At 33.2% G+C, this 27,858-nt stretch overlaps 3 protein-coding genes across 16 annotated transcripts in view; 2 read left to right on the top strand and 1 right to left on the bottom strand.

The window, feature by feature from the left end:
* Positions 1-11,682, top strand: part of LHFPL7 (LHFPL tetraspan subfamily member 7) — a 65,344-nt gene extending 53,662 nt beyond the window's left edge. Inside the window, exon 3 of the mRNA XM_084493379.1 lies at positions 7,239-11,682. Coding sequence (XP_084349505.1) covers positions 7,239-7,465 — 227 coding nt within the window. The 3' untranslated portion in view covers positions 7,466-11,682. The remainder of the gene's footprint in view (positions 1-7,238) is intronic.
* SPATA22 (spermatogenesis associated 22) lies at positions 527-17,716 on the bottom strand. 8 transcript variants are annotated; one of them, XR_014684876.1, is made up of 10 exons: positions 17,454-17,716; positions 16,111-16,203; positions 15,668-15,748; positions 14,884-14,938; positions 14,651-14,746; positions 13,513-13,867; positions 13,061-13,190; positions 12,110-12,207; positions 3,259-3,351; positions 527-3,156 (listed from the first exon to the last, which is right to left on the bottom strand). XR_014684876.1 is itself a non-coding variant. In XM_084493364.1 (9 exons), the coding sequence occupies exons 2-9, from the start codon at positions 16,151-16,153 to the stop codon at positions 11,525-11,527; spliced, it is 1,050 nt and encodes a 349-aa protein (XP_084349490.1). In that variant the 5' UTR covers positions 16,154-16,203; positions 17,454-17,716; the 3' UTR covers positions 11,062-11,524. The 8 variants fall into 8 exon arrangements, 7 of the variants coding, with proteins under 7 accessions (XP_084349490.1, XP_084349493.1, XP_084349496.1 ...); XM_084493364.1 differs by lacking the exons at positions 527-3,156; positions 3,259-3,351 and adding an exon at positions 11,062-11,716; XM_084493367.1 differs by lacking the exons at positions 527-3,156; positions 3,259-3,351; positions 17,454-17,716 and adding exons at positions 11,062-11,716; positions 17,094-17,401.
* Positions 11,889-27,822, top strand: ASPA (aspartoacylase). Of its 7 annotated transcripts, none has more exons than XM_084493375.1 (7): positions 11,889-11,983; positions 20,128-20,390; positions 22,817-23,012; positions 24,028-24,121; positions 24,921-25,028; positions 25,964-26,073; positions 26,624-27,822. In XM_084493375.1, the coding sequence occupies exons 2-7, from the start codon at positions 20,152-20,154 to the stop codon at positions 26,834-26,836; spliced, it is 960 nt and encodes a 319-aa protein (XP_084349501.1). In that variant the 5' UTR covers positions 11,889-11,983; positions 20,128-20,151; the 3' UTR covers positions 26,837-27,822. The 7 variants fall into 7 exon arrangements, with proteins under 7 accessions (XP_084349501.1, XP_084349498.1, XP_084349502.1 ...); XM_084493372.1 differs by lacking the exon at positions 11,889-11,983 and adding an exon at positions 18,332-18,450; XM_084493376.1 differs by lacking the exon at positions 11,889-11,983 and adding an exon at positions 18,713-18,802.
* The last annotated feature ends 36 nt before the right edge of the window (positions 27,823-27,858 follow it).

Genomic DNA, 27,858 nt, shown 5'->3' with positions numbered 1-27,858 from the left:
CTTCTAACCTTGCTGATGACAAAATGCACTCCTTCACCACAGTCCACACAGTGCTAGATCACTTCAGCCTTTTTGAGTAAATGGCACACAACTCTATAACTGCATGATTAGGCCCATAGATTACCAGATTACACCAATAAATCTTCACCATAGCTACCACTCACTTGGCAGAAATACTGAAGTTTCATCATTTGTTCTCATGTAGAAAACATGCTGTGAAACGCAACCTCAAAGGTCACTGGGATGGCATTTTCTTTTGTGGCCCTTAATAAACTTGTAGCTAATGCAGCAATTACCAAGGCCAATTACCCCTATGTTGTCTTCAGAGAATTTCTTTTCCAAAGTCTGGATAGTTAGATTCCACTTCCTTCAGTTAAAATGTAGGGTAGATTTAGCTACACATTTCTGTAACAGGCTGTTTGTGCACTAAGGGCCTGCCTGCATAAGGAAGCTATGCCAACAGAACTTGAGTGGGGTATTTAAGTGGTACTAAAAAGATTTCTGAAAAAAAGGTGTGTGGGCACTCTTATTTCAATGTTAGTTTTATTTAAAATAACCTCTTCCTGTTCCACCTCAGCTAAATACAGATAAACTGAAACGCTATAGTAATATTGTCCAGCTTTTTACATACATATATTTCTCAGTAGTTTTGCATATATATACATATATAAAAATATAAGTTACTATATCTGATGCAGTACCTCAGCCTGCGAGCTGTAGTAACATACTTAGCATTTATTTATACACAGACTGAAACATTGTACAAACCAGTACATATCCTTTGTTAGCTAAGAAAGGATTTAGACATGCTACGTAGCTTTCTTTATAACCACATTTATCTTATAGCTGTGAAGTTCTAACTTGTGAGTTGCACCATTTAGAAAAGCTAGAAAAAGAACTGGTATAATCTACTTATTTGGCAGCAGTCCAGGAGTGATACATGTTCTTCAAATCACAACATGTTTGACTGAAATGAAGCCAATGGAATCATTCTTTAAAAGGAAAAGAGCTAAACTGTAATATGTTAGAAGTGACTGTATCATTATAACTAGTTCCAGGTCTTTGTTCAGAGGGAGACAGCTTCATTTTGATACCAAGTATATGGACATTATTATCACTTTTCCCTTCTCTCCATTTTGCTTTCTATGGAGAAAACAATTGCTAGGGCTGTTTTCAAAAGTTTGAATTATGGGTACCTGACTTGCACCTGCTAGTTCTGTAGAGGAGAATGGCATTTAACAGTGGTCCCTGTTTGCCTCACCCCTCAAATATTTTGTTTCCATCACAGCAAGATTTTGTCTGCTTTAGTTTTATCTTTAATAAATCACTTTTCCAACCATTTTATTTATACTTAATTGACGTTTAAAATGAGGCCTGCTGATCTTAGATGTATTTCAGCTTTCACCAAATTTAGTCTAGGTAATTCCTCCTCTTCTGAAGTAGCCAAAGGAAATTGCTCATCTGTGGATAGCCCCAAAATGCCTCTTGGTTCTGCTTGTAGACTCATGTGCAGCTATTACCATGGAGAACAATTGTGACCTTGGATTTTATTTAGCATTGTCTTAAGGCTTCCAGTTGGTAGAAAAGACTTAAATATATCTCATTTTTGTACAGGGGAACTTGCACCATGTACGTACAAAATATCCTAAATGTAGTGACCCTTCAGGCATGCCATAAAAATATTTGCTAGGGAAGAGTGCTGGAAATTACTAAAAGTAGCCTAGCCAGTGCAGTAGGAAAAGATGATGCCTTTGAAGATTTCTGGCTGATTTACTGGTTAAAGGTTTTTCTCAGTGCAGCTCAGATATTAGCTGTATTTCTGGCTTTGTGTTAGGGTGTCTGTGTCTTTGGATCAGCATCTACCTTCTTATTTAAAATTATATTAGTAAAATCAAATAAACATAAAGAAAAAGCTTAAGAGGAGCTAATAAAATTATTAGAGAACACTGTATAAACCTGAGGAAATGTTACTCAAAGTCAACTGAGTGTGCCTAAGATGAACTGCCAGCTTTAAGAAGAGAGACAATGGATTATATGTAAGAGGAAACTTCTTGATGAGATGAGTGAGAAAGTACAACTGCTTTGGTAGATTAAGTTTTGTCAATAAAAATTTTCCAAGAATAGATAAGATGGTAAAGTAATCTTTAACACATTTGGAAGAATACTCTTACTCGCATAGGATTCAGCCCTAACTCTCATGATTGATAAGAAGTCCTACACTCTTGAAACTAAACCATAATAGTTACGAGTATCAGGAATATAATTTACTCCTAAAGTAAGAAAATTAAACTTCTAAGACCAAATAATCTTCTTACAGCAGGTAATTCCAGGAAGATAATTCAGGCACACAGCATACTTTACTACTTGTAATCATTGTTACACATCATTTAAACACATTAACAAATACAATAAAATAAAACAATACACCCTCCGTTGTTCTTTTTGATCTTTATATCTGTGGACCATTTCCATCTCCAGTTCTTTTCAGAGTTTAAACATTAGTATGGAAGGATACACATAATCTTAACCAAGTATTCACACTCCTGCCTCACGATACAGAAAGCTGTTAAATTATTTGTTTCATATCTTGAAAACTCCAGCAGTCTTTGGGAAAGAAATGGAAATGGAAATAGCCATTTTTTTGTGCATGGTATTTAAGACAGTTGTACATTAGTGCCCTCTGCACATACTGTAGAGAACTGCATTATTTTGGTTTGTCTGGTTTAAAATTAAATCAATCACAATGTGTTGTCCTGTTAAATACTTAAATAGTACTTCAGAAGATTAATGAAATAAATGAACCTGTGCAATGACAAAGAACTAAAATTTATTGTATTTTAAAACAGCAGAAAATGCTGCTTTTCCCTGAGTAGTAATGATATTATTTCAGTATTATTTCCAATTATAATTTAAAACTTTTTGTATAGAACACTCTGTGTTCTCCATAAAAAGGACTCTAATGATAACCTGTTCCTTATAATGAAAGTTATTTTATTTAGAAATTGACAAATTCACGTAGGTTGTTTGTGGTTTTTTTTGTTGTTGTTGTTTTTTTAAGAGGAAAACATTTTTAAAGTTTTGGTTGTGCAGCAGGTAACAAGAGCACAGCCTTGTTTAGCAAACCCTTCAGAGGAGAAACTGTCAGTTGCCATCTGGCTGCAGGACACAAGTGAAGTACAGAGAACAAGAGAAGAAGAGTGAGACTGTAACTTTTTGTCAGGGCAGAAGGTTAGAAAGCAGAAATTAAAAGTGACTTACAGTTGACTCGATGCACATGGACTTGACTATAAACTGACTTGCATTCAACAGTGGCTGTTGGTGGTGGCCTGTGAGAACTCAGGTGATGATGTCCTAGCGATAACAAATACCATGTGTTAGATACTAAAATAAAAAAAAATAAAATGCATGTTTCTAGCAAAACACAGTAGTTTATGGCAGATAAGTGTCAAAAAACAGTCTGAGGAACCAAATGATCAGTCAAACCATGTTAAAAAAAGAAATCCAACCATCCATTTTACCAGCAAGTCTGCTCTATATTCCGTATGCTTTATATTGTAGAAGAAGCCCAAATATGTTGTCTTGCCTTCTCATGATCTTCTATGGCAGTGGGATTACACTTTATATAATGGTAATACACACTCACTGCTGTAGTCTGACACCTTTCAAAGAGATGTTTGTTGTTGGAAAACCGTGCAGAGGCATAAGTGCTATATGAGGTGCCTAAATGGAGTCCCACTGTTTCTTTGTGTGTTCTCCCAGCTAACTGCACTGCTGATAGACAGCACCATTAAGCAGTCATTAGCACCATGTCTGAAAGCTTGGCTTCTGCTGATAATAACAGGCTATTCAATATTTTGAGCCTTTGTAAGAAAGAGGGCACCTAAATGAGAATAATGAGGCCATTCTGTGACATGCCTGAGGATATGAAACCATGAGTAACTTTTTAGCCCATTTGATATGTGAACACATTACACTCAACTGTCACAGATTATTTCTATCCTCACAAAAAAAAAAATATATATATAATAAAAAAAGCTTCTTCTATTAAATCAAACTATAAAAACAAAAACATCAGCACCAAGTAATCAAAACATTAGTGTCACTGTAAAGCACAACCTTCAAAATAACTCTGTAGCTGGGTTACCCAACAAAAAAGAAAACATATACACGGACAGATTTATGAAGTAGAGCAGGAGGGCTGAGATTCTGTCAGAAAAACAGCAAATTCTAACAGCAAAGTTTAAAGGGATTTTATGATAAAAAGATTACTTCCAATTGTGCATAATGACTTGTTCAGCTGAATGAGATGTGTGGATTATTTTGGCTTTGAAAAGGTGAATGAACTGAAATTTTGCTATTAGACCTGATTCTTGCTTAGAGAAGATTCTGTTTCTCTTAAAACTCATTTGCTTTCCTTTGCAAATGGCCCTAGCATTTTACGGAAGTTTTTCCACCATATGGCTATTTCAAGATTTTTAATGCAGTCGTGCAGTGTGGGTTCTGAGTGGGTCTATGCTGCAAATCCACTTTACATCACAGCCTTTTCAATAGTATGTTGTTCCACTTCCCATCTGAGCCCACAAGCAAATGCTACAGCCTAAATAGTTTTATGGGTTGATACCAGTTTAGTATACAGCTCAGCTTAGATGTTTAACATTCAAACTTTACAATAACATTAGGAAAAGTCCTCTGTTTGTTCACCAAGGTTGCTTTCTATATTCCATTCCACAGAGATGGTACTCTATGATAATTTTCTTGGCCATGCAAGTGTGCCACAACTTTTTAATGAACAAAGAAAGTGTGCTGGCCCTTAGCTCTTTTTCTTCTTTTGGGAAAGCTCAGTGACCTTTGATAGATAAGAAGGTTGTGTATGTGTCTAGTTTAGCTTCATTTTGTATTTATTTTTTGTGTTGTTTTAAGTGGTCTAATATGTGCAGTAAAGGTAGCTCTGCATAGTACAACTAATTTCTTTGTATTTAGCTTCAGTTTCTGTATGTTTGTTTAACAGTAGAGTCTGAGCACACAAGCACAGCTGCTAAGAATTGTACAGTGCTCAGCATCTTGGACTCCCTCTGGTTAAATGTCATGGAATGAAAAGCATGCGCTGAAGATGTTGGCTGGGCTGGGAAGGACCTTGCATGTAGCATCGACACCTTCGTACACCTTAAGCCTGGAAAGAGGGCAAAGCCACTGTGTTCTTTCCTTGTGAATCAGTGTAACCTTACCATTCACAAAGGTGATGAAAGGGAATTAGAGTGGGTGTGGGAGCAAGGGAAAAGCACCTGCTCTCAGAGAATTCCACTTTCTGGCAGGCAGTTTCTCTTTGTACCCTTACAAGAGTTACCCTAGAGGGAAACAGACTTGCAAGTTTGCCTCTGTTCCAGTTTCTCTCCTTTTAAGTTCTGTTTTCGTGGTATTACTGTTTTTTACAAGGATTAACTCAGTGGTTCCACTTAGACTAGAAGAAAAGGTTTTATTCAAATTATTAAGGGACATTACAAGCCGAGCACGTTAAAACTTTTGAGGTCAAGTAGCCTACAAACTTACTAAAGTTTTTTTAATTAAACAAGATTAACGACTGATTGTTGTTTTTAGTGGATAGTTCTAAGACTTAGCCTCTCCAATATTATAATTGGAGTAATATGCACATGCCTTACCTTAAAGGCAATTACAAATTCAGAGAATAGTAAGTAGTATTTGTTTTATCATCTTAATGTTTCATTAAATATTTGCTGGTTATGAATTATCTATTAGCTCAAATGTAACAGTTAATTCTGGTTACCACTATTCCTGAATTACTTATACACCTTGAATTTGAACAAAATGCTATTCTGGAAGAACAGAAGTTCGGAATAGGGTCTGCATCATAATTATCCTCCTAAAAAGCATAAAATAAAGCCTTTTAAAATACACTACAGATTTTAAATACAGCAGTAATTCATTAGCACAAAATAAAGAAAATTAAAATAATAATTTCTCAGTGTTCTTTTAAACAAGAAGAATATACAATGGCTGGGATGGCATAAGCCTTCATATTGGCCTCGGTCAGCCCCTCTTGACTTCCAAGGTGGACAAAACCAGGCCCTGAGCATTGTACCTGGAGTATTATAATGCATCTCTATCAGAGCCATGATTTACACCTTGACAGGCTTATTTTCAAAGCTGGAAAAGTAGTTCTACTGTTCATTAATTGCATAAACCATGATATTTAAATATATAACGTATTCACTAAAGACTAAAATCTGCGAAGTTCTATTAAAAGCTAACAGGTAATACACACTGTAATTGCGGGTGGCAAGTCTGGATTTCAAACATCAAGAGATAGCTTAAGCTTTGCTTGCATTTTAGATACATTTCCTCATTATACACTGGATTAATCTGCTAGTGTATTTGGCTTTAGGAAGTAAAAAACTTGCTGCTTTCCTCTTACTTTAAATTTGTGCATTTACACTGAATCTCCAGATTCTACAGCACGTCTTGTTATCTTCACTCTATGGTTTTAAACCCAAGCTGTCAAAACTAGATAACATGGAAACTTTAGGTCTTAATTTTTAGGTCTTTAATATTCAAATTTACAGAGAAAATACACACACACACACACACACACACACACATATATATATATATTCTGAAAGATTCCAATGCTCAAATCCAAATAAAAATAAGACAAATTATATTTTCTTCACCTCACAATCTTTGGGTCAAATGCAGGATTTTTTTTTTTTTAAACAAATTGAGTTTTTAATACTGAGAATAATAAGAAAGTGCTTACATTATCGGAACTTAATCAGCAGCATCTGAAAAAAAATCTATTTTATCTCTTTCATTGAAAGTTTTTATTTGGCAGAACAAAGTAATTGTTTTTCTCAAGTCTGAAAATGCTATTGAAAAGATAATCAGGCTGGTTTGGAATCTGCAGTCTTAGGATATCTTCTCCTCTGGATTCCATTATATCTGAATCATCTTACTTTTTTTAAATGGTCTGTATTACAGAAGTTACATAATGGGCAACAGTTCTCATGAAAAAATATCCCAATGCCAACTTGCTGCCATGTTATGACACTGCTGTCCATCAGAGGTAATTATGAAAAGGAAAACAATATGACAATTGGAAGGTTCTTTTTTAAGCTATAACTTTTCCCATTGATTTGAACATAACATTTGCCTTTCTAAAACAAGGATTTTTTTCAAAGGAATTAAATGTTCAATAATAACTGTGTTTTTCTCCTCTTCTCTAGTGTTCATAATGGCTTCTGGGCTTTTGGTTTACCCTTTTGGTTTCAACTCTGCTACTGTGAAGAGATTCTGTGAGAATTCAGACATCTACTATGCAGGAGACTGCCAGATTGGATGGGGGTATATGCTGGCAATTGTTGGGGTCATGCTGTCTGTCTTTTTACCATTCTTTGCAAAATATGCACCAAAAGAGCACATATCTCCAACTCCAATACCTACTATTTTATAGTATTTTATTACTGTTTAAGAACAGAATATTCCTGTCTACAGGCAATGGGCAGAATTATTATAGCACTTCCATTTAGCTGTATTGCTAAAAAGAAGGGGGAAAAAAAGGAGATGGGAGAGAAGGTCAGATTCACAAAGACCAAAAGTGCATTGATAGTCTTCCGTACGTATAAGTAGCGAACACTCTGGAATTGAACTAAGATTAATCAGCAGCCTTTTTACTGCTCTAAACATACAGTGGCATAATGCCTTAGACAAAAAAAATATATCTGTTTATCCTCAAAACATCTGTCTACCTCCCAAAGTTTCATTTGTGTCTCAAAACCGTAAGTCTTTTAAAAGCTTCAATTCACTTTTTATATATTATTAAATGTCAAAACTTTTATGAACCCAATAGTTTTAAAACCAATAATGATATTTTGTTATAATTATTTTGATTAGTGAAAAAAGACTACTAGTAGCCATGGCCTAAAATTAAGCTTGATAACTAAAAAGAATTGTATACAAGAAAAAGTTTCTTTTTAGTCTATATGTATTAGTAATACTTCCATATTGTAAATTGTCAGCACACTTTTTAATACCAATCTAATCTTCAAGATTTACAGTCATCTTCATTAAGATAAATTTTAGATGACTTTTTTCAGAGAGACAGAGAAAGTGATTTAACTACTTCTAAGGGCTCCATGATGATACAACAGGTTACCAACTGAAAAAAAAAATCCACATTTCTTAGGATTGTAACTTTATGTGGAATTTTACAAAATGACTTGAACTATGACAACTGTAAGTTTTTTGTTGTTGTTTGTTTTTAAGGCTGTAAAGAAAAAACTGTGTTTACAAAATGTATGTGCCCTATGGCCCTTGTATGTAGTGACAATATTTGCCAGAATTAACTAGTTTCTAATATTTCCATTCATATTAAGATCCCACTATTGTAAAAAACAACAACAAAAAAATGCTACTGAACACAACAAATATGACGAATCTGATTCTGTGTCAGAACTAGCACATGGACATATTTCATGGACTTGTATTTGAAATCTGTCTAGTTTCCTCGGTAGCATTGGATTCATTACTATCAAAGATTCAAATAAGTGCACTTGATCGTCTTAAACAAAACATTGGGTTCTAATCTCACCCTACTATTATGTTTTTCATTTAAAATCTGAATTTTAATTCTATTTTCTATATTTTATTTTGTATTATTTATTAACAAAAAGATAGATTATATTTAATTCAGAGCTGTACTTCTCAGTTTTTTATTTTGGCAAAAAACAAGTGATCAAATTTATTATTTTTCACTTAAGTGAGCCCAACTAATTCCTGAATTTAGTTTGCCTTTTTTTTTTTTCCTAAATGGAAAGTGTATATGAAGGGACAGAGAGACATGTTGAGGATGTATAAGAAAATGCAAACAGATTGAACAATCACTGTGTTATTTTAATACGTCAAAGACTTCTACAGTCTAGTTTACATTCCTCAAACTTATAAACTTCAATGGAACATTGCATTATTTTTCAAGATAATGGTCTGTTGTTATGTTGTCATGCACTCTAAAGGCAAATTCTGCACATAAACTTCGGAAGTTCCACTACTAATCTTTGAATACAGATTTTGAAGTAGAATTAAGTACATTGAGAATGAGAGCACTATGGTTTTGCTCTTACTAAGGAATTGTATCTTCCAACTATTTAATAAAGTATGTTGAAGGAATGTCTCTAAAATAAGCAGAAGAGATTGCAATCATTTCTGTATAGTAATGTGCTTTTCAGTAATGTCTTAAACTTTTGTTTTAAAAGAATAGCTGAAATTGATAATTTTCATATAAAAGTCAGAAAAGTGAGGAATAACAAACAACAGGTAAGGTCATCACCACGAAGTAGAGAGAGACAGAGAGGCAGGCTTTTCTTTCCTAACCAACCTGTGCCTTTACACTAGTACCATTATACAAGACAGGATCAATATGGATAAAAAAAATCAACAACTGAAAAATGTTAAGTAATGTGTATAAAGTGTATTATGTAGGTTTTTTTCTGTTTTGTGTAATGTTTACGACTGTTACTTAATGTTTCACTAGAAAAGTGATTTGTTAGTGTAAAGTAGAAATATTTTTTCTTGCAAAACTCTAAATACTGGAAGTAAAATTAATTTAGATTTTTATTAACATCCATAACATACTTAGTAGACACAAATGATCTATTCCTATCATTGTTTATTAACATAACTTTTACATATGCAGAAGTGGAACCATCAGTCAATCAACTGAAATCATTAGAACTACATTTGTGTGATATTGATTACACACATACTTGCAGGTCTGGTCCCATAGTTCAAGCTTCCTTTGTAACTTTGACTTACTTTTATAATGGAGTCCTACAAGATACAACGCCACTGTACCAAATCCATTACTTTTTAAAACTCAAATTCTTCTGTTGTGAGCATTGTCAAACTCTACTTTCTGCAATATTCTTCACCTTTTATGAGTTAAACTAATGCTTCCATTTGGAACTTTCTTTAATATTTTATAATATATAAAGGAAATCAAGTATATGTATATCACCTGTACAACTGGATAGCCAAAACTTTACTTTAAAAATCCATGCTCAGAACCAGCTTAGCACAGAACAAAGAGATGATGATGGAAATGATTCTTACTACAGTTAATAAACTAAGTTAGTGACTTTAGCTCCTCAACTGACAGATTTAGAGGGTGTTGCTAACAATACATGTGCTAACACTGACAGATCACTTTTTTAAATAAAGACTGTCTGCGAGTTAAACTGTGTAAAGCGTTTTCTTGTTAAAAGTCAAAAAATTTCTGGGATCAGGTTCAAGTTTTATTCTAAATATATATAATTTTTTAAGTGTAACTAAAAGCTGTATTTTCCATTAATGTGTTTCTGCGTTGATTAGCTGGCTCCTTTTTAGAATATTAACTGTTTTCTGTATTTGACTTGTTGGATACAATATTTCAATTATTTTAAATGTGAAATTTCCAATTGCCAACACTGTATAATAATAAAAAAAAAAATCACACTGTTCAGTATTTTGATATCTTATTTTTAAAATAAATAAATAAAACAAACAACAAACACACAAACAAACCACACACAAAAAAAATAATTCCCAACAGATTTGGTACAAAGCTATTGAAGTAAGGAGAAAAAAGGAACAGAAACAGCAGGAATAATCTATGAAAGTCAATGTCTGAAGGTTAAGACACATAAACATATACACGGTCCCTCAGATGATGTTCCTATGGCAAAGGAAAGGAAGTTCTATGTTTAAGTAGTTATTTCTCTCCAACTTCCTATGTGTCCTTGAACAATGTCCCTACAGCTTCAAGGTATGTTGCTATTTTATACAGGTGTTATAATGATTCATAGTTTTTAAAGAAAAATATAATCTGATAACATAAGAATGGAAACCATATGAATACCTAAAATATGTAGCTATATCCTGTGATTCTGCCTCATTTCGCCTTCTCATGTGTCAAAGATAGTTCTACTGTTAAGTGTTTTCTTCACTGACTGGTCACTAATCAACCTGTTCTGCTTTTAATGATCTGAATCCACTAGGAATAACAGACAAAAGAGCTATGAATGGGGTATTCCTCGTGATTTTTGCAGTGAAAAAGATCCATGGATAGTGAGGTTGTTTTTTTTTGTTTGTTTGTTTTTTTGTTTTTTTGATGAAATTGATTAAACAGTCCATTTCTTTCCAGAAAAATAGAACTTGACTCATCCTAGTTAAGCAGGAACAGTTCATACAAATAAACTATGTACATATAAGCAACTTCAACATTTTAATTCAGAATTTTTCCAGTAAAATCTAATCAGCTACATAACAAAACCTGCACAGATAATTAGAAAATATGAACTATTAAAAGTAGTAGTGGAAACAAAATATTGTCATTAACATTTGTTAGATAACATAGCATAGTAATATTTGCAATTGTTTAATGACATTTTCTGTATTAGTTTGGATAAATGCTTTAGGATGTCCAGCCTTTTTGGTAGTAAGGAATGAAAATGGGTTTCAGACAACCATTTTGACTGTTTTAAATTTCATTCATTGTTTTTACATATGCTGTCATCTCAACGTCTGCCATTTTAACAAATTCTTGGAAAGTGTTTTGTTCTGGAATAGTTGCTGGTCTTACAGAGACGCACTTGAAAATATTCCTTTTTGTGTCATAGTTTCCCATACATCTGTGCACTCGACCTCTAATTAGTCTTGGGAGCTCACGGTCCTTCATCAAAAGCATAATAAACAAAAAATTATATCACCTTTCTAACATGAAAACTTTCAAAATATTTGATTGTTAGTGGATTTCTGATGACTATATCAAACACAGAAGGAATTTATAACAGCTTTTTTGCTATTATCAAATATTTAGGATTTGAACTGAAAGTCCGAGCTGCATCACTGCATCATCAGTATTTTTGGTGAAACAGAAGTCTGAGGATGCCTAAATAGTGGTTGCGATATTGCTCTACAACAGTTTGGAAACATTAAGGTATAAACATCTAGCCTTCCTTTTACACAGTAATTTTCTGTTTCATTGGAACTGTATATTATTAACTTCTTAAAAGGGATTGTAGGTAGTGGTGTCTGTGTTGTATGTAGGAGTGGGAATACTTACAATTTCATAAAAAACACAAGGCAGACTCTCCTTTCCATCTCTCAAAAGAAAATTCTTTGCTCCGTATGCTCCAGATGTGACTGCAGAATCAAGTGTGCCTACAACATATAGCAATGACAAACTATGATGTAAACATCACAGCAGTACTAAATAAGGTGCAAAATTATCACGACAACATTTCTTACACAAAAGCACAAAGATACATAAATCAGCATCAGCATCCTATCACAATTCGTGCTGACAACACTGGATGTTCCTATACAAGTTACAGGCTTTACAGTAAAATTGTGTATGAAGTCTGTCTAAACTGAGTGATAAAATGCCATTTTCACAACTGTCAAAGTAAATGGGTTATTCTCCTGTTAATTAGAGCAAAACTAAATTCTCTGTTTTATTGATCCTCATTTACAAATCAACTTTAAGCATTACATATATTTGTAGCCTTGTCAAAATTATAGTTTCTGAGATGCCATTACATTGTGTATTTTTATTCATCTTGATTTAAACAGTTTAGCCAGTTTTCATCTTTTGTCATGTTCATTTCTCAGATAACGTCACTTAAAACGCAAAGTGAAACACACTAAAAGTCATCTTCATTTAGAAGCACTCCAGGCTTGAATTTATTCCCTAATTAAAGATTATTGTAAATCTGTACCCCTCTACAGAAGGTTCTTTTTAAATAAGAAAATTTATAGAATGTATCGTAACAAGGAAAGTAAACGAACAGGGTAGAAAGAGCTTAAATGTTGATGGATGACTATTTTAATATTTTTGCTCCTATTTCAATCACCTTTGATAGCTGAGTAGATCTCCCAGCAGGAAAATTAAATAGCGCTAGTATTTTGCATTTTTAATTATTTCAGCTATTGTTCCTTAACAGTTAATAACACAGTTTCTCTTGGCTGTTGTCCTATCATTATTATTGGTTGTAGCACAACCTATAACACCTACCTAAAACTTCAAATAATAGTGCAGTTTTGTAAGCATATCGACTCCAGTGCTTCATACTTTCAATGACTGCAGATATGATTCGCAAAGAATTCCTTTCTTCTTTAGGTTTTAATTCAGATGATGAAACTTCCTTTCAGAGGAAGAAGAAAACTCAAGTTAGATACACACTTAGAGAATTTAAAAGGCAGATAGATGTTTATGTAATATTGTTATATATCCGATATTTACATTACAGTATTTGTTCAGACTATACAAATAACCCCTTCCAATCTGTATGATCATGCTGAGGACTGAAGGCTATTACAATATTAAAATCTTGGTTTCAAATTTTTATAAACTTAAGGGTTTATTAAGGCTGCTAGGACCGATGAAAGCCTCATCTTTCCTCAACTTTCTTTTTCTTTACAGTTTTCTTCATTGTTTCTTTCTGTTAACTCTCTACAGAAATTTACCTGAATTTTGTCTTCTGGAACACAATCAAATTGTTTTTCATTCATGTTACTTTGCTGACTGTTGCAGTTAAATTTATATGCCAGACCATGATCCTGCAGACTTCTTGGTACAGTGTTAGCTTTCACTGGCCATTGGCCTGTACGTGCATATGTTTGGTTAGTTGCTCTTGTTTTGGTATGCTGAGGTGAATTATAATTATCTTTGGTTTTTTGCTGCTGAACAGTTTTCAAAGTATTTGAAGGGTTCTCAAACTTTCGAATAGTTCCACTATCAGATATTAAATCTGTTCTGTTACTTAGAGGAGTATACTCATTTCTGTTCCAAACTTTAGTACTGGGAGTCTTCTCTTCTGCCCTGAAGCGTAACATAAGACACAATTCAGTATCAGAATATCTATTCTGAATACTTAGATATGTAATTACGGTATATAAAAGCAATCTGTGTATTGTTTCAGTTTTAAATCTGTTAAATATTTAGACTCAATAAATATTTGAACATATATTTAAATTTATCCATATACAGAACAGTGATTACATACTTGCTTAAATCCCACTGAATTCAATGTGACTGAAATATGAATTTAATATGACTGAAAAATTGCAGTCCCAAGCTGGGAAATAAATTGTCCTACAGAGGGATCTTTCCTGACCTAAGATTTACAATTTTCCATAAGTCTCATAACTCATAAGTTCTGATTGAATGTTTCTATATATAATTGCCTTAATGTACACTGATAGAAACTATCGATAGTCTCTTGATAAATGATTCCTAGAATTCTCCTTCTGAAGTTCTCTCCTGGTGCTAAGTTGATCCCCTTTCCTCATACAATTATTCGTGTGAAACCCAATTAAACCCAGAGATTTAGATACATACTTGAGTACTTTGTCAATGTGAAACCATTATGATAAAAAAATAAAAAGGCTATATATTAGGCCTCATTAGGTGCACTGGAAAGATACTCCATTTCAGTAGTTTTTGGCTCATAAGCAGAACGTAATTGTTTAGGCCTACGGTGATGACCTTAGAATTAAAAGGGTCGCTCTAAATGTTATTAGAATATGGAATAATGCAAGTTGTATCACACCAGAATAAAAATTATTTTGGATAATCGTAGTAAAAATTAAAGACTTAACTAACCTGTAGGCATTGAAGTTTTTGCCAGCATTTGCTACATTAGAATTTGATGCATTTGGTGGTTTCATAAGGGAAAGAGCCATCTCATGTTCTCCTCGGCTTTAAAAGATAAGTTAAAATATCAGTAACAGAATAGCAGCTTTATTTTAAGACATGCACATGGCTCATAGGTTGTGAAACTAATAGATAGTACCCAAATAAAATCAGTAAATAACAAATAATCTAGTTTTACATACCCATCGTTCACTGCTTTCTGTAGTTCAGCTCCTCCTGGGTTCGCAGTTCCCCAGCCTAATTATCAAAAGACAAAGGATTGAATATATGTACAAACTGAAAAGATCTAAAAGTCTGCTTAGGCCTCCTACTCTTTATCTGCCTTACGTTCCACACATAGTCTTGCTCAGGAGGAAAAAAAAAGGGGGGTGCGGTGTGATCCTTTGATATCTATAATTATAAGGCAACTTCTGACAAGTTGCTTTTCTAGATAATGCTTAACTTATAAACATTAGACATTTCTTATAAGCACAGAGATTTTTATTTCAAGCAAAGCATAATGAAAATAATAACAGATTGAATTCAGCATAGTCCTTTCTAAGGACAATTTGAAAAAAAGTTCTCAGTTACAAGACAGACATCTTATGTTTCTTCTTGTAACACAAGGCTTGAATTTTGATTGAAATAAACTGAAAACAAAAGGTCAGAGTTTCAAGAGACTCTATTTAAATGCCAGTGCTACTTCATTCTCTAACACACAAAGAGTTGACCTCCCTCTAGGCACAAAGTAAAAAAGCTCAATTGTACAGAGGAGAAAGGAACTTCCTGGAGGACATTTTTTACATAATGAACTTTTCAGAAATAAATATAAAGGATGCATATAGATCTTTATAAATACAATATCTAGTTTAATAATAATAATAACAAAGTTAACATTTAATTGGATTTAGAGCCGTTAAAATTATACGTATCTCATTTACAATGATGTAGGAGATAAGTCATAAGTACAAGTCACAGAACTGGTACCTGTCTCATTTTTAAGTGGATTTGAAGTGAGGGGCTGTCTATTTCTTTTTTTCTGATTGAACAGTGGTACAGGCAGACAACCTAAAATTAAAATTCACATAATAGTGTTATACCAACAGCAAAAGGATACACAATCTATACTTAAATTATGTAAATAGTAATTACCTAACAATTCTTTTATTTTACATCATCCATAGGAATTATACTTCATAAACACATAACATAGATGAGACGTTGCTTCACAGAATTTGTATCTCTAGAACTCAATCCTGCAAATCAGTCTGTGAGTTAAACATTTCACTTAGTGACTAATCCCATTACTCCAAAATTTTGCACTGTGCTGTAATAACATAGAAATTCAAACAAGTCTACTCGGGAAACGGTGTTCTAGGGTATAAGCATAAAAATGCATAAACTGTAAAGCACAAAAGAATGCATAGTACCTGCTGTGGTGCGAGTTGAAGTGTCAGATAAACTCCTTTTCATTTCTGTACTGTATTTTAATAGGCAACACTGTATTGATTACTTCAAATTTGCTGTATGAAAGGTAAATGGAAAAAGTAAATTAATTCATATTGTAAACATGTTCAAATTTTATGTTACTTTATAGTGGTTCATCTTAATTCTTGGTATAACTCTGCTATAAACATTACTTTAGAGAAGTCTATATTGTGTGAGAATTTGAACCAGATTTAGAAGATTCACAGGTACACAAATAGCATGCAATTGGTCTTTGCAGATTAATGACCCAAATTATTACATCCTTGCACAAAAAAAAATATTCTCTGTTATTTGCATACCGTAAAAAATACTGAATTCACTTTTGATTTTAAAAGTAAATATACATTCAAAAAATAAAGAACATTTTTTAATTCAGGTAGATACGATACTAATAAAAATAAATACTTAAGCATTGTTTGCAAAACATGAAGACAAGGTATATTGCTTTGAAAAAAAACACCTCATGATTTAACTACATGTGAGATACTATGTAGGTTTTTGTCATGCTTTAAAAAAAATAACCTTTTCTGTACTGTATTGTACAGATTTAAAGTCTTTCCCCAAATTCCTCAGAGAAAACATTCCACACATCAAAAACCATTACTATCAAAGATTCTTTAAAAGATTATGACCAAAAGATATAAATTAGCATATTAAATTAGCATATTAAATACAGATAGTTTACTATATTTGCTTGCTGATTAAAGTATTTTTATAGGAAATATCCATAAATTATAGTATGCATTGAGGATACTACAAATACTATTGTGTATCATTTGTTGCTATTCTCTCAGTTAGCTACTGATTTGTATCACGTTTAGTGGCACATGAATAATACCACATACTTATGCATAAATAACATAAACCATTGCCTTTATATTTATTTTGTTGTTTTGGTAGTTAACTGTATGCAGCTGTTACATACCTTGATAAGAATTAAGCCCAAGTATCTACCACAGCTGAATCAATTTACTCTTTAATTCTGTAATACACGCTAACTACACATGACATTGCAGCAGCTTCCACTTTATTGCTGTTACCTAATTTATATTTAAAATGCATTGGTAGCTCTATAAAGCTTAATGACAATCAGTAAATAATACACTTGTCAAATAAAATCCCATAAACCTGGAATTTCAGCTTTTGAAGACAGTTTTTGTGTTGCATAAGATCTTAGATTATCTTCCTTTGCTTTTTGTCTTCTCCTGAAGATGAGCAAGCCAAGGCCCCGAGTTAAAGAAAAAAAAAAAAAAAAGTAAAAGTAAAGATAGGTAAGGGGAGATACCGAGATAAGCCGCCTCAGAACTTCACACAAGAGCAGCACCCCTCACAGACCAACAGAAGCGACTGGCCAGGGGGCTGAGGGCTGGGGCTGAGGTGAAGCCCGCCAAAAGTAACGGACCAAACCGTCACGCCCTCGCTGAGGCGCGAGGTGGCAAAAGGGCGGGAAGGAGCCGATTCCTTGCGCCTGCCGCTGCCGGCGCCGGTGGTCATGAGAGGCCGCTACTGAGCGCCCTGGGGCACCGGCGGGGCTGGGGACTCATCCCCGTTCAATACCAATATAGGAACAATAAATTGGTGTTTCTAGGATTTAATTAGGTATCTTTGCCCTCGGGTACCAACCCACGTGTTTGGGGCTCACAGAACCCTGGGCACAAGCTGAATATCCACAAATGGTGAACACAAGCACGGCTATAAATAAAGCTATCTCCATTCTTCATGCTGGGTTTTTAACACAGCTGTTTGCAACGGTGTAATTTCTGTCAGGCTCCCGTGTTAAATCTTAGCTTTCAGATCAAAGCAGATTCTGTTTCAAACTGCTAGCTTCGGAGTGCTCTTGAGTTTTAGATCAGGTCACCTCAGTGGAAAAGGAGGGATTACTAGCGAACGTAGTGTTGTCATTAATAACTTATTTCCCCCACTCCTTAGTCATAAACTAAGTCAAAACTCTTGTTGAAAAAAAGCAGTACATAAAAACAATATTGAATTTTTAATAAACCAAGTATGTTCCTACATAATTGTCAACATGCAAGTATTGGCAAAGCATAGGAAAAAAGGAAATAAGAAAATTGAAAACATTTCAATTGTCTACATTTATGCCACATATTCATGGGTGTTTGTAATGTCCCGGGAGACCAGGAGTTAAAAACTCTTTGGAAGTTAACTTGCTCTAAGGGTATAAAAGAAGCTTCCATGGCTTTAGTTCCTAACCTCATTTGGAAATGCACTGTATCTGTCCTAAGAAAGCTCTTAGGAAACAAACTTCTTGCATGTTAAGTGAGGTAAGTGCACAAATGATCTCTGTATTTCATTCAACATTTTGCAAGGAATTATAACCATTTCAGCACCATCAGCAATGAAAGATAAAGTATGTGTACTAGCACTGCATATCTGAATTTTGCTCTTTACTCTTCAAACTGCGGTGGTGTTTAAATTCAACAAACCAAGATTCAGAGCACGAGTCTTTTTTTCAAGCAGCATGTAAATAGCCATTTTGGCACCTTTGCTAGAGACCAAGGTCAAAGGACAGTACAGACTGTCCAGTGCTGTAAAATAGAGCTTTACTGCTTTGCTTAATAAATTACTTACTGTGATTAAATATCTGACAGCTTACAACAGTCATACAGCGACAAAGTAAGCAGTCTATCTATATTAACTTGCTATAAGGTTCAGCAAATCTGTAGACATAAGCTGCAATGTAGAGAATAACATTCTTAGGAAGTGTATGACTGACAGAACTTGTCTAGGTAAGTCCTATGTTTAGCTTTATTTTCATAGACATATATTCTATCAACCTGGGTTATAAAACCTCTCACAGATACTAGCCAAATACTCTGTCAGTTACTGGAGTATATTCTTAATAAAATAGAATAGTTTGATAAACATTTTATATTCCCTTACAGTTTAACATTTTTATATCTATATTGTGTGCTGGACACTAGTTGTGAATAATTGTCATTTACAGCAGTAAGACCTTGTTTATTGTTATCAAGATCCGTTCTCTAAATGTTTAGCTGAAGTTTCCTTTCAGAAATCCTACCTGAATGCTTTTGGAAGTGGAAGAAGTTGTTGCCTAAGTTTTTTTGGGGGGAGAAAACTATATCCATCTGTGGTCTGTATCAATTTCCTTTTTTAATAAGAGGTTGCAGATGTTAGAAGGGGTCTTCACCAAGTTGTTTCAATGTCATAGAGGTCTGTGTTAGCAGATCCCAAGACACAACTAGAGCCAGGAATACTAGGTGACTTATGGGTATATTACACTTTAATTTCAGATAGTGTTCATTCTGATCATTGTTCTTCAGATATTATAAAACAAAAAAGGTCATACAAGCAACAACATGCTTTGAGGAACTCAGCTGTTCTTGTTTTTTTTAGATGAAAGTACTTGATGTTTCAGCATTATGTGTTGATCTAGAGCCAAGATATGATTCATATTTTACTATTTTTTTCTCATTTTAAATCATTCTGTTCTTTAAATCATTCTGCTCTGTATACTGTAATGTTTATGTAATGTAAAACACACATGAATATACTAGTTACCCACAGCTTGCAATGCAAAAATATTAGACGTTTAAGTACATTCTTGAAGTATGCATTAAAAAAGTTTCTTCATACTTTCATAGCACATTATTTGCCTATATATCACATATTAATAGAGCCAGCCGGGAAAAAGTTAACTTTTGAACTATCTAACTGTACCATTACCAGCCTTGGAGGTATTACTAAATATGGTAAATGAAGGGGAGGGATCCTTGAGAGGGAGGAGAGTCCGATGAGCAACTCCCCGCCTCACAACAGGAATCTGAAACTGGTAGAGAAATGTTAATTCGCTTCGTTCACGTCTGACCTAAACAGGCATAAATAATTTCCTATTAAAAAAAAAAAATATATATATATATTTTTTTTTTTTCTTGGTGACACAAGCTTTACTTTACCCTTATTTTCTGTTTTGCTTTCAGCAATTCTTATAGCTGCTGAAAAGCATGACTTCCTGTTCTGTTGTTCATAAACCTCCAGTCAGAAGGGTTGCTATCTTTGGAGGAACTCATGGTAATGAATTATCAGGGATATTTTTGGTCAAGCACTGGCAAGAGAATGGAGCTGAAATTCAAAGAACAGGAATGGAAGTGAAACCATTTCTTACCAATCCAAGAGCTGTGAAGAAGTGTACTAGATACATTGACTGTGACCTGAACCGTGTTTTTGACCCTGATAATCTTGGGTAAGAATAGTCATGCTTTCTGTTGTTTTAATTTTCTCTTTTTTTAAAAAATTGTAAGGTGCTTCTTTTCCAGATTAAACTGTAAACACAAGTTCCACTACTATTTTAACTGTGCAGTCACATAACTTAAATTATTGACCTTTAACCCAAAAAGAACAAATTGTGTTAGCAGTTTCATTTTAGATTTGTCGCTAATAGAATGAGTCTCAAACCAACACATAGTCTTAAACATAGCATTTTAAATTAGTATGAGATTAGCTGTGTTTGTGTAAACTTAAGTATTGCTTTTCTGAGTTGTGAAGTCATTATTTCTCATGTCTTCTAGTGCAATGAAGCTCTGGAGCTCTTCTGAGTACAATTATACTTGTAGTAATATAGGATATGTGAAAACATGAAACAATCTAAATGGAGACCCCCGTATCTGAAAAAATGGCATATAAATTGGGATACAATTTAATTTCAGTTACATATAATAAAAAAATAAAACTTGAAATAAGGTGTAAGAAATAAAGAAATCAATGGCAAAAAGATCAACAAAAATTCAATAATCTAACTGTCTCTTTATATTGGAGAAGTACAATCTATAATTACTGTACAGTAGTAATTGATTTCACATTTTTAATGGGATTTTATGTTTTTCTGCTTTCGAGACATCTATTCCAGAGGTGTACCTTGTCATATGAACCAAACACTTTTAATGTTTGGTATAGTTGCATGCTGAACAGGTAATTATGTATCAGAAAGGTCTTAGTGGTGAAAATGAATATCACTGAAAGAAAAATGTATCATGTTTATTTTGTAATCAGGTTATTCTTAGCCTGCATGCTTTTTCACCTGGTGTCATTTAACAATTTTACTGCTGGTTATTAAATTAGATTTTAAAAAATTACACGGAAATGTTAAGGCCATTCTTTTAATTGCTTACTTAGGACAAACATGAGGAAAAAAAAAAAAAAAAGGTTGTTTTGAACATAGGACAGTTGAAAAAAAAAAGATTAAAACACCTCCAGGTTGTCATCATTTTTAAAAATAATATTCCTTTGTATATCCTATTACTCTGTCCTTTTACAATAGTAGTGAATATATTTGAATGATTTTTACCTAATCACTTTAAGTGCAGACCCTTCAAGACTGCAAATGATTTTACAAAATCAGAAGGAGAGGGAAAATCCTGATACTACTGAAAGGAACGGTGGGAGTCCTATTGGCTTTGACAAGAAGTATTTAACAGTTTTATGTGAAGGAACTCCAAATTTCAAAGTCAGAACTAGAGAATACAGAGATAGATTCTGTGATATACGGAATTGTAAAAATAAGGAGCTTGAGAGGCTCAAGTAAGAATTCTTACCCACATCACATCCCACCAGTAGATCAAGTTCACATCACCATTCGTAATAGATTTCCTTGCCATTTCTTTTACTTCAGCAGAGCTGGCCCCATAATTTTCCTTAGCAACCTCTTCTGATGTTTAAATATCTGTGCAGTTAGCAAGGTGTTTTGCCAGTTTTTAACAAACCTTTCTTTATGCAACTTAATACCAGTATTTCTTACAAAATCGAAACCTTACAAAGCTTGAGCTGTACTGAGAAAAAAAAAAAACTGAATTTAGCACAAAAGATACTAGGTGTTTCTGTATTGTACTTGGGTAGCATCCCAAGCCTGTCAAGAATACCAAATCTGCTGAATATGCAGAACAAGTCTAAACTGCAGCAGCTTTTTACACTGTTTAAGTAAGGAAGGTAACTTGGCATCGTGTATCAGTTTCCTATACTTCCCCTATAAAGACAGGAAGCAAATATCTAAGACCATTCCTTAGGCTAAGACCATTTTTTAAGTCTACTACTGATACAGCCACCTGAGACTAAATGTATTAAAACTTTGGAAGAACAGGTTTGAGGTAGCAAAATCTTCTATGAGCTTTGAAGGCCAAGAGTACTCAAAACAACAGGCTGTAATAAAATCTGATCTGAACACAAGAATACATGAAGTCAGGTTATGAAAGACTTTGTAACTGAGGTCCATGACAAAAGGGCACAAAGCAATGTCCAAATACCATCTTCAGTAGAAGCTGGATTCAGTCTTGGAAGTGGCTTAAGTTTTTGATAAATTTGGGGTTAGTTTTCTGCATGGAGGTAAATGGAGGTATGGACTAGAAGTCAATGTAAAGAAATAAGAGAGAAGTAAGTAGTCTATAGCTAAAATCAGATTTAAAAAATCTGCATGAGATAGTAATAGTAAGATCTGTTTTTCAATAACAATCATTTTTCCTTCAAGCACAAACACCATATTTTATGTAAGGCACTTAAATAGGTGATTTCAACTCCAGCCAATTATGGAATTAAAGTGAAAAGAAAAGGATATACATATTTTGTTGACTGTAAAGCCATGGAATGAGTTTACTAATTTTTTTGTACTAATATTAACAGCAGGACAGTGGTGGAAGATATTCCATATGAAGTGAGAAGGGCTCAGGAAATCAATCATATATTTGGTCCAAAAGGTAGTGATGATGCCTATGACCTTATTTTTGACCTTCACAACACCACTTCTAACATGGGTGGTACCCTTATTCTTGAAAACTCCAGGGATGACTTTACAATTCAAATGTTTCATTATATCAAGGTAAAACTAATTTAAATGAATTATTAAAATAGATTATTGTTTGTAATGTATTACTATATACTATTTCTTAGTTTCTTTAAATATTCTATTTTTTATTTTGCAAAACTGTTTAAAATATTTAATCATTCCTGATTTTTAAAATCAGAGATAATTAATAATTTTATTATAATATCAGGTAATTCAGATTTGACCTCATTCATAATCTTCATGTATTAACATGAGTTCTAGTAAGACTGATGCACAGAGAGTAATGCTTAGAACAAAATCTGTGAAAATAAATGTAATTTAATCTGATGCCACACTGATCTCTCAGCAATTTAAATAAATTTGGGTCACACATACTAAATAGTTAAACATTAATTTTATGAAATAAAGACATGGAAAAACTAATGGAACCAGGTAACAAGTAATGTTCCCCTTGTCGCTACTTACAGGAATATTAATATGCTTTTGAAACCTATTTGATTCTGCTATTTCTGGGGCTGAAAAATATCAGTGAAGTGAGGTTTGCAGAAGTGCTGTTTTAAGTAATCTGGTTGATGCTATTGGTGACCTAGAAAATGAGTGAAGAAATAAAGGTTAGGCCAATGATGTGCACTTAGATTATTATTATTATTATTTACCTTACAAGTAAGGCATATTTTAACATTTGATTTGATCTAATTTAAATCTACAAGATTTGCTTAGAAATCTGCTTTAAAGTATTTTGCTTATAAATTCTGCAACACTGATGTGTAGATTTTTCTTCCTGTTAGCAATTTAAGGCCAGCACTGTGTTCAGTTATATTAGGAGACAGCAAAGTTCAGTGGACCATGCCTGGCATGAGTTAATGGAAAGAAGACCAACAAATACAGCTTTGTATGTTTTCTAAAGATGTCCTACTTCTTTGAGCACTGTGAAATAAAGGCAACATATTGAACACATTGTGTAAATCACTTCTGCATCAGTAGTCTTCTGTGGCACAACATTTTAAAATATTTGCATAACAAAGACATTTTTAAACAATCTCCACAGAATGCTTTGGCTCCAGAATGCTGTCCTGTTTTGCTGATTGAACATCCTAACTTGAAATATGCAACAACCCGATCTGTAGCAAAACATCCTGTTGGTAAATATGAAAAATAAATACCATTTTTAACCTACAAGAAATTATATAAAAATGTCTGTTTCCTGATCAGTTCATTTTGTTACATTATACAGTGTGCTCTGATCACCAGTAGCTATTTATTTGACAATGTATTTTACCAAATCAAATGTTTATGATTTTCTCTTCTGAAGTGCACTGATTTTTACTTGGCTTACAAAATACAGAAACCAGATGGAAATTTATAAACTTAGTTAACCCACTGTTTTCAGAAAATATTTATAATATATGAGGATAAGAAAGAAGTAACAGCTTCAGAAGAGAAATATTTAATTCCTCTAAATAAGCCTTGCCTGAAACATTGGGCCCTAGCCAAGAAGGGAAAAAAAAGATGATGTAATAAAGGAAGGTGAAAATTATTTTCTGCATGGAAGTTGTTAAGTTTTTCATTTATGGAATCAAAATCGTAACAAAAGGGGAAAAAACAAACAAACAAACAAAAATGTTATTTTGCCTGTCATACTAAACACTGAGTTCTCCAAAATGCATCATGGAAAGATAATTTTAAAAAAGAGTAAGAGAAATGAACATATGTAGTGACCATTTCCCTTACCCGAGGAGCACACTCTAAAATGTACATATGGTTCTTTGAACTGATCCTTACTCAGGAGCTAAATTTCCTGCTTGCCATCCAAAATCACGTAACTGTATAGTTTAAAGTTTGTCTTAAACATAAAACACAGACCCAACCAGACATGTATTTTTCCTTTGTAGTCTGTGATATATTATGGCTATATTAATAATCTCCCTGATCTGTAAACAGGTGTGGAGGTGGGTCCCCAGCCACAAGGTGTTGTTAGAGCCGATACTTTGGACAAAATGAGGAAGATTGTCAAACATGGCCTTGATTTTGTTCAACTTTTTAATGAAGGTAGAGTAAGTAATGAAAGAATAAACCCCCCTGTGTCATGTCAGTGGACTATTTCAAGAGTAGCTTTTCAAAAAATAAAATAGGTTGAGCTACAACACTTTACATTTAAACAAGTAAAATTGAAGGGGATACAGAGCAGGTGTTGTCTAGATGACCTAACTGCAACATCAGGAGAAGGTCCGAAGTATTCTCTATAGCAGCTTTGGGTAGCTTTGAGGGTATTTCCCCTTAGAAAAGATTCAGTATGTGTACTTGATCTTAAAGTTGCTTTAAGAATCCGAAATAGTACCTAAGTATTTGTGTAGTAGTATGTTCATTGAGAACACTGTGTACATAAATTAAGGAGATGTATAATTTACACATTTTCTGTGCATTATCTCAAATTACAGTCAAGAAATCCTGTAAGATTCTTGTTATTACCTGTGTACACTTATGTAAAACATACTGACAAAAATAGGTGTTGAAAATTCTTTTGGAGTACATTTGTCAGTAGGCTACATTTGGAAGTAGAAGGAAAAGAATTTAGTTGTGTATGTCAGAATCTACATTATTGTGCTGGAATAGTAAAGATTAAACAGCACTGACACCATTCTGTGTTATGCAACAATATAGGCCTTTCAGCAATTTCTTCATCTACAAAATAAGTATTTTTAAGTATATAGTGAAATCTCACGTTTCAGCACCACTGATCAAATTTAGATCAGGGCTATGTATGGAACAATACACAACAGAATTATCTTTCTGTAACTTGGATTCTAGGGGAAGAAAGACCTGGAACTAGACATGCTTTTGATGTATGAGCTAATCACTGGTGTGCAAACCTTAACAATGTACAAGCTAATAATTTAAGCCATTCTACAGAGAATAAGTAATGCATTGTTCTTTTTAACAGTCCGTTGTTCATTTTGACATTAAACCACATTTATTCTTTCTAGGAAAAGAATTTCCACCATGTACAATTGAGGTTTATAAAATAATGGAGAAAGTAGATTATCCCAGGAATAAAAATGGTGAAGTTATTGCTATTATTCACCCTAAACTGCAGGTAAATTTTATAGCAGTGTCCATTTACAACATTTTATAAGTATTCCTATGTAGCTCCTGCTACATTATAGTATGTTTTTAATAGTAAATAAAATATTTAAAATGAGAATATTGCCACTGGGTTTACTGAATACTTTAGATCTTCCCTATAGTAAGTTCTATCACTAAGGTCATACAATATTTCAGTAACTGATTTGTAGATAAGTGAATCTAAAATAATTTTTGAACCTAAAACTGAAAAGAGCATGACAATAGGATAGCTTATATTTTAAAATGTGAATCTTAATTTTTAATTCTAAAGTGAGGGTCTTTTTCAATCAATTGTGAGCATACATGGTTTCCTTTTAGTTCACCTTTACCAGTAAGTTATTTCAACACAAACCTGAAAATGAGGGCCAGAAACCCAATATTATGTAATTAAAAGGAATTCTTTTAGAAGCTTTTGCCATCAACTGTAGGGAATATAATTATTGAGCATAAATTTAGAATTCACTTTAATTTTCTTTTTAAATGTTCATGTAAATATATTCTATTTATTTTCTTTCTCTAAGGATCAAGATTGGCAGCCACTGAACAATGGTGATCCTCTATTTTTAACTCTTGATGGAGAAGTAATTGCATATAAAGGGGACTGTACAGTCTATCCAACATTTATTAATGAAGCTGCGTATTATGAAAAGAAACAAGCTTTTGTAAAAACAATCAAAACGGAACTCACTGCAAAACATATCAGGTCCTCAGTTTTAGACCAGAATACTTCTTGAAAACTTTTTACAAGTTATCCTTACAAATAGTGGATTTCTTCTCTGTGAAATTCAGTGCCATTCAGTTGTTATTCACAGACTAAATATATACAGAATCTAACTTTGAATTGTAATTTAATTAACATTGTTGAGAACTTTTAAGATCAAAGATAATGTCATAATGCTAATTATGGCTACTATTTACTTGTTCTAATAGATTAGTATAGATACAAATCATATTTTTATGAAGTTTGATAGTTTATTCTATATAAAATATATATGTTATATATTACAATATACAAGATATATTGATGAGTAGCTATAAAGCATCTATCCAGAATTACATAGAAAGTAAAAGTTAACCCCCCCCAAACTACATGATAAAGAAGAAAATACAGCAATTTTATTTTAACTTTTTTTAACTTACTGTCTCCACCTCCTGCTTGTAACATTTCCAAATAAAGTTTGCATCAACTGTTGTGCCCTGAAAGGTTTCAAAAAACAAGGCAGGATTTAGGCAATTATGCAGGCTGTGTTGAAGAACAATGCACTAATCATACCTGACTATCTCAGAATGGAAATTAAGAAGAAATCTGTATGGAGAGACTTATCAGAATTTCAAGACTGACTTATTCTGTATTTGTAGAAAGAAAGCCTGTCATACTAGCTGAAAAAGAGAAGAAGATGAGGATTTAATTAACTTTTTACAGATGTTTTAAATGTATTTGACAATAATCAGAGACAGAAAAAACTTTAAGAACTTTACACAAATTCTGAAAGCACACAATAATTAGCTGTTTACTAACTGATTCATTACCAACATAACCCCTAAAGTATATACTTCAAAAAGAGATGTCCTCCTTATTCACTACTAAGCCAAAAACCTTTTTAGCTACTTTTGTGTAACTTTACAAAAATAAAATAAAAATACAGGACAGAATGAGATGTTTATTGAAGTACATTTTATTTCTTTATATTGAAATAAATATTGTATAAAAAGTACAGAATGATCTGCTGTAGTCATTTTTCTCGGTAAGAGCCTT

This window comes from Aythya ferina (genome assembly GCF_964211825.1).
Source record: "Aythya ferina genome assembly, chromosome: 19".
In the NCBI taxonomy this organism is placed as follows: Eukaryota; Metazoa; Chordata; class Aves; order Anseriformes; family Anatidae; genus Aythya; species Aythya ferina.
The sequence above is the reverse complement of the archived record's forward strand: the minus strand, read 5'-3'. Positions and strand labels throughout refer to the sequence as shown.